Below are 6993 nucleotides of genomic sequence, written 5' to 3' on the forward strand. Positions count from 1 at the left end.
TTGTGGAGTTCAACTCCGTCTCCAAGTGTGGGTTGGGGCCATCTCACAGAGAGACTGCGAGAAAATTAATTACTTAATGTGTGTAAACGAGCTTTGAAGATGAAAAGTGCAAACGTACAGTGTCCCTAATAACATCTTCAATACTTTTACGGTGCCGGAATCACTGCTGAGCTCACCTTTAAGATGAGTCCTTGGGAGTTGCTGGAAAATTCCCCAAGCCAATAAACAACATAAAATGGCTTTTCACTCCTTTTATGCAGCCAACCCCAGCTCTCCCCACCAATAAAAGGATCAGGGAGGATCAGAGAGACCAGAAGGATCCTCAGCCTCAGCTCCGCAGCCTGCACTGACTTTCACAGCCGCTCACACTCTGCTCAGACTCCCACGATGTCCTGCCGCTCCTACAGGATCAGCTCAGGATGTGGGGTCACCAGGAACTTCAGCTCCTGCTCAGCTGTGGCCCCCAAAACTGGCAACCGCTGCTGCATCAGTGCCACCCCCTACCGGGGAGTGTCCTGCTACCGGGGGCTCACGGGCTTCAGCAGCCGCAGCCTTGGTAACCTGGGCTCCTGCGGACCCCGCATGGCCATTGGGGGCTTCCGCTCTGGGTCCTGCGGCCGCAGCTTCGGCTACCGCTCCGGCGGCGTGTGCGGACCCAGCGCTCCCTGCATCACCACCGTGTCGGTCAACGAGAGCCTGCTCACGCCCCTCAACCTGGAGATCGACCCCAACGCGCAGTGCGTGAAGCATGAGGAGAAGGAGCAGATCAAGTGCCTCAACAGCAAGTTCGCTGCCTTCATCGACAAGGTCAGTTTTGAGGCCTATGATGGTGCAGAGAAGACCTCAGCCCTGCCCTCTCTCGAAAAGTCTGCTGGGGAGACAGGCTGGCTGCCAGGTTGGAAACCGCAGAGGGAAAGAAACGCAGACCAATTCAGGTAGAAGGATCCATCTCCATCACTTTGTTCCAGCCAAGTTTATGAGGTCCAGGTGTGGTCTAGAAACTGTGTCTGTGGTGGTCAGGCTGTGTGGGCTTCTGCAGCCAAGAGAATGGCAGTCACAGAGCTGTCCTTAAAAAACTGGACTTGGGCCCTGAGTGTGGGAAGAGCAGGAGATAAAGAGGAGAATAAAAGGCATCATGGTGCATGGCCCAATGGCATGTGAAGTGATGGGCACCACTCAGGGCACACTGCCTCCCCCAAGAACTTGCTGTGCCAGTCAGCAGTGTGAGGCCCCAGACAGGTTATATGTCTGGATAACAGGTTCCGCCTCCTCTGCTCGTTAGGAGGACTGATGAGCTCCTGCATAGAAAATGCTGGCAAATAGTCCAGGCTCAATAACTGCTCGCTGTTATTATTAGTTTCCAAAGACAGTAGTGGGTGAGTGACAGTTAACTAACCCAAGCTTGGCAGCCTCTTCACGGATGGAGTGCTGCAATGGAGACTGGGCAGGGGCCTGGCTGGAGGGAGACCCACCAGTATCTCAGAGTGAGGAACTGCTGCACAGACCAGGAAGTGTGGGAGGGAGACGGGAAGCCACCTTCCCGCCCAGCAGAAGGATCAGGTTTGGGGTTCTGGGGCAAAGGAGTGACCTTCCTGTTTTTCTTTAGAGATCTTAGTTAATCCTGAAAATAACCCACTGGAGTATTATAATAACAAATAGGAGCTGAGAGAGTTTAGATAAGCTGCTAGATAGACATACTGGGGTGGGCAGGTGAAGACAGTGGACAGGGATGCAAGGGACATTGAGTCCTCATTCCATCACTTGCCATGAGCTGGTCATTTCACACCTTGGGAGTCTCAGTTTCCCCATTTGTGATATGAGCAAGACAAGGTCTACCCCTGCAGGACTGTGATAATCCACAGGATATCAAATGACAGATGACCTAGATACAAAGATGTGTGTGTCCCAGTGCAGGCCCTGGAACCACATAGTAAGTATTTGTTGCAATTAAGTGTTTGTTGCATAAATTAAGTGTCTGTTGCATAAATGAATAAAAGGAAAACTGGTAATTATAATAGTTAAATTGGCTGAGCACTTAATACATGTCAGGGGCTGTTCTAAGAACTTTACATGTATTAACTGGTTCAATCTTCACAGCTCCATCAACTATTAGCTCTGTGTTAGAAATGAGAAAACCTAATACCAAAAAGTTTTAAAACTTGCCCACTTAAAGTGGCAGAAAGTTTAACCAGAACTTTGGCTTTGAGCCAAGCCTAGGTCAATCAAGTGACTCCCTTAAGTGCTGGGAACAGGGTCCCTTGAGCCTCAGATACTCAACTGCATGGCTCAACCCTATTCAGCTTCCAGCATCCAAGAGCAGAGAGCTCTAGGTACCAGACACCTCCCCAGTTCCCCGCCCTGAGTCTCTTTCTTTCTCCCAAATGGCAGGTGCGCTTCCTGGAGCAGCAGAACAAACTGCTGGAGACCAAGTGGCAGTTCTACCAGAACCAGCGCTGCTGTGAGAGCAACCTGGAGCCCCTGTTTGCTGGCTACATTGAGACCCTGAGGCGGGAGGCTGAGTGTGTGGAGGCTGACAGTGGGAGGCTGGCCTCGGAGCTCAACCATGTGCAGGAGGTGCTGGAGGGCTACAAGAAGAAGTGAGTGCCTATGCCCAGGGCAACTCAAAGGGAGATCTAGAAGGTTCTGCCCACGAGCCCTGTGTAACAGTTTCTTAAAGATTCCCTTAACAAGACTTCCTGGGACCCAGCGGGGCTGAGCGGTGAGACTTAGATTTCCCCAAATTCCTGGGCTCCCCCTCAACCCCTAGGAGGCCCTGTGAGTCTTGGAATTAATCTCCAGGGAAGTAAATAAAGGAAGCCCAGAGAGTCCTACAGCCGTCATCGCTTCCCTTTCTGATGCAGGCTTCGTGCTCTCCTGACAGTAACACTCGCTCTCTTTGGATCCAGGATGCACAAACATTAGGCTTGGGGGTGGAATGTGCATTCCTGATCTCATTCCAGAAGCAGAGGACTTGGGTGAAATGAAGCCAGGCTGGGACAGAGCTAGCCATGAACCATGTACTAATAGATGACAGAGACGACAAGATAATACCTGAAGAGGGTTCATTCCTTTTCAACCCCTGGAAGAGCTTGGCCAGGAGCTGAATAGACCTCTCAGCCCCAGCCTTTCTCTCTCTCACTCCAGGTATGAAGAGGAAGTGGCTCTGAGAGCCACAGCTGAGAACGAGTTTGTGGTTCTAAAGAAGGTAAGGGGGCTGGTTGCAGGGGAGGGAGGGATGGAAGGGGACCCATCTGTGCAACCTCCAGCACTGGGCACAGAACCACACTGACTCAAGGTCCTTCCTTTGGCCTCCTTCCCCCACCTCCTCTTTGTTCAAATGCCAGGATGTGGACTGCGCCTACCTGCGGAAATCAGACCTGGAGGCCAACGTGGAGGCCCTGGTGGAGGAATCTAGCTTCCTGAAGCGCCTCTACGAAGAGGTGAGGGCACCTGCCAACCAGCCAGGGCTGTTGGAAGGGAGGTTGCAAGACTGGGGGAGCTGGGGTAGGGTGCGTATGCATGTGGTGTTTCCAAGTGAAAAGAACAAGGGCACCCATGTGAGAGGGGACCAGGGTAGGGTGTGGTATGTGGGGTGTATGTGCCTGGGCCACATCTGTGTTCATGTGTATGAGAACAATGGAGTGTATGTGTGTGCATAGCTTCCGGGGTCTATGAGCACCCCTGTGGGTTGGAGTGTCATGTCTACACTGGTCGGTGGAGTGTTGGTCTATGATTAAATATAGAGGTATATGTGGGGTGGGGGTTCCCACATAGGAAGGGGCCTTAACTAGTGGACTAATCACTCCCCTGGGCACCACAACCTGCTCCCCTACTGGGTAACTTTGGGTCAGGCCTATTTTACACTCTGGGCCCTGGTTTTCCCATGGTGAAGTCAGAGGCTGTTCTGACATGATGTCTAGGGCCCTTTCCAGCCTTGTTGTTTTATATGTGTGGATGGAGGTGGTAGCAGAAGGAGAAGGCAAACGGCATTCCTGATCAGCCCCCCCGCCCAAGAGCGAGCCTGGTTCCCTGGGGGAGCACACAGCCAGGGTCAGGCACCAGACCCAAATGCACTGCCTGTTGGCCCCACAGGAGATCCGCGTTCTCCAAGCCCACATCTCAGATACCTCAGTCATTGTCAAGATGGACAACAGCCGTGACCTGAACATGGACTGCGTTGTGGCTGAGATCAAGGCTCAGTATGATGATGTTGCCAGTCGCAGTCGGGCTGAGGCTGAGTCCTGGTACCGCACCAAGGTGAGTGACTTAGGACACCTGCCTCCTTGACAAGGCAGTGGAAGAAAGTGAACTGCCTATTAGAAAAGGCTTCTTTTACTTGAAGGATGGTAAGAGATGGTAAGGGTTGACAGCTGTCAGGTTGGGTGCAGGGCCAAGCTGCCAAGGCTGAGCACTGTACCACCTGTCAGGCATCCTTGGTATCCCGAGAGGGTGGGATTCCCATGCTGAGCCTCATGAGCATTTTTGCTTCCCCCAGTGCGAGGAGATGAAGGCCACGGTGATCCGGCACGGGGAGACCCTGCGCCGCACTAAGGAGGAGATCAATGAGCTGAACCGCATCATCCAGAGGCTGACGGCTGAGATTGAGAATGCCAAGTGCCAGGTAGGTTACAGGGAATACTCAAGCACTCAGCACAAGCAGGCTACAATGCCAGGTCCTTTGCCTCCAGGAGGAAGCAAGGACCCAGAGAGAGGGCAGGGGCTCCCCCATACTGCACAGCACTCTGGCTGGGATGAGCAGGCCACTGACTTCCAAAAGAGGCACCCTGAATCCGTGGGAAGGTGAAAGCACACCCCACTCCTCCATCATGTTCCAGCCTATGAACTACCTGGTCGTGGCCCCGACCTTTTCTGCAGGTCTTCCCTCTCCCTGCCCTAGCCTCATGAGCTCAGGCGAGACAAGCTGAGCCTTCTCTCTCAGCCTTGCCTCACATCTCCACCCCATAGCGTGCCAAGCTGGAAGCCGCTGTGGCCGAGGCAGAGCAGCAGGGCGAGGCGGCCCTGAGCGATGCCCGCTGCAAGCTGGCTGAGCTGGAGGGCGCCCTGCAGAAGGCCAAGCAGGACATGGCCTGCCTGCTCAAGGAGTACCAGGAGGTGATGAACTCCAAGCTGGGCCTGGACATCGAGATCGCCACCTACAGGCGCCTGCTGGAGGGCGAGGAGCACAGGTGAGTCCCAGAAAGACCTTATGGGCTTAGAAGGGGAAGGCCCGTCTACAGCTATACTGCCCTGAGTGTGCCCAGGCCTGGGGCAAGCAGAGTCAGGCCTGAGGAGCACTTGAATGGGACAAGGTGGAGGCCCTGGTCTCCCAGAGTGAACTGTCCTGGGTCCAAGCGTGACCCATAACTGACCAGGGTAGTACTGGGCAGGCTTTAATAGTATCTAATAGTATCTTTAATAGTATGCTTGCTCTGTGTCAAGCACTCACTTTATAACCGTCACCATCCAATGAGGTGGGTCTCATTTTTTCCATCCAAAGACAAAGAAGTAGGCTCGGAGTTCAGCGCCTTTCCCATGGCCATACAGCAGCTCAGCCCAGCTGGGACCTGCACCTAAGTCATGTGCCTCTAAAACCCATTATTGTTGCAAAGCTTCCTCAGATGGCTGCTCGGGGCTTGATCACACAATGATGCACCCCCACATAGCTCTGCACCACCCCAAAGCTCTTCAACACACTAGAGCACTGGATTCTGCTCTGCCAAGAGCTCCCTTAGAAAACCCGGTGCTGGGGGCGGGGAGAGCGGGGGGGGGGGGGGCACGGGCATCTGATTGGAGGCAGCAAGAGAAGGTCTTCTCTTAAACACCACCACCCGCACTCAGGCTAAAAGTCAGAGGAGCTGGTCTCTATGGAGGGAGAGCCATTAAAGAGAGTGAGATTTGGGGGACCCCCTCAGGAACAGACTCTGTACACAGGACACAGGATGACTTTCTGTCCCCAAGCAACCGTGGGTCTCAAGAATTCTACTCAGTGCCTAGAACTAATGGAGTTTTCTTTCCCCCCAGGCTGTGCGAGGGTGTGGGCTCCGTGAATGTCTGTAAGTATTGCTTGAAACTCCCCAGAAAAGTGGCTTTGTGATGGGCAAAGGTGAACCCGTTGGCCTAAGCCAGTGAACCTCAATTGTCCCCCACTGAGAGAGGACCTCTTCTCTCCCCTGGCTTCTCACCAAAGACCAGTAAGGGAAGAACAGAACCAGAGCTGAGTCCCTTTATGGGTGGCCTTAGTGAGCTGCAGGCTTGGAAAAGGGTCCAGGAGTCCTCGCTTCCTTCCCGATGAGCTGAGAGGAACTGGGCCCCTCCATTGACCACTAGCCCCCTTGAGGAGTGCTCTGGACCCATCTTGGGGTGGACTAGATGATCACAGCAAGCCCCTCACCCCTCCGTGTCTCCTTGTCCCACAGGTGTCAGCAGTTCCCGTGGTGGAGTCACCTGTGGGGGCCTCTCATATAGCACCACCCCTGGGCGCCAGATCACCTCTGGGCCCTCAGCCACCGGGGGCAGCATCACAGTAATGGCCCCCGACTCCTGCAGCCCCTGCCAGCCCCGCTCCTCCAGCTTCAGCTGCGCGAGCAGCCGGTCAGTCCGCTTTGCGTAGTGTGGGGGCCTCCTGCCAAGCCGCCTGCCCCACCGGTGTCCACCCCAGCACTGAATGATGTGTGAATGGAAAAATGTGTGCTTGCTTCCAGAATCTTCCAGATGTTCCTAGAGAGGGAAAAACCCCTGGGCCGCTTTCCTCCACCTTCTTGTTTTAGGGAGCTGTTTCCTAGTTCTCCTCTTGGCTTCAGTTTTAGAGGGCCATTCCTAGCCCTCACCTAACTCCAGCTAGCTCCAAATACCTGTGGCCAAATTGAATTATTCACCAAGCTCTCTGGGACACTACCAGTCACCTGACTGCACTTGGGTGCCCAATTCCACTTGGTCCTCCTCAGACCCTGTAGGGCTGGACAGCATGGAAGCTGAGCCTTCCCCTGGGTCAAG

At 54.1% G+C, this 6993-nt stretch overlaps 1 protein-coding gene across 2 annotated transcripts; it reads left to right on the forward strand.

Moving 5' to 3' along the window:
- The first annotated feature begins 387 nt into the window (after positions 1-387).
- On the forward strand, positions 388-6610 carry LOC114103942 (keratin, type II cuticular Hb5). 2 transcript variants are annotated; one of them, XM_027949823.2, is made up of 9 exons: positions 388-807; positions 2389-2597; positions 3145-3205; positions 3345-3440; positions 4093-4257; positions 4496-4621; positions 4966-5186; positions 6022-6057; positions 6424-6610. In XM_027949823.2, the coding sequence occupies exons 1-9, from the start codon at positions 388-390 to the stop codon at positions 6608-6610; spliced, it is 1521 nt and encodes a 506-aa protein (XP_027805624.1). The 2 variants fall into 2 exon arrangements, with proteins under 2 accessions (XP_027805624.1, XP_027805623.1); XM_027949822.2 differs by having other exon boundaries at positions 6022-6053; positions 6417-6610.
- The last annotated feature ends 383 nt before the right edge of the window (positions 6611-6993 follow it).

The sequence above is a fragment of the Marmota flaviventris genome, chromosome 3 (genome assembly GCF_047511675.1).
Source record: "Marmota flaviventris isolate mMarFla1 chromosome 3, mMarFla1.hap1, whole genome shotgun sequence".
NCBI lineage: Eukaryota > Metazoa > Chordata > Mammalia > Rodentia > Sciuridae > Marmota > Marmota flaviventris.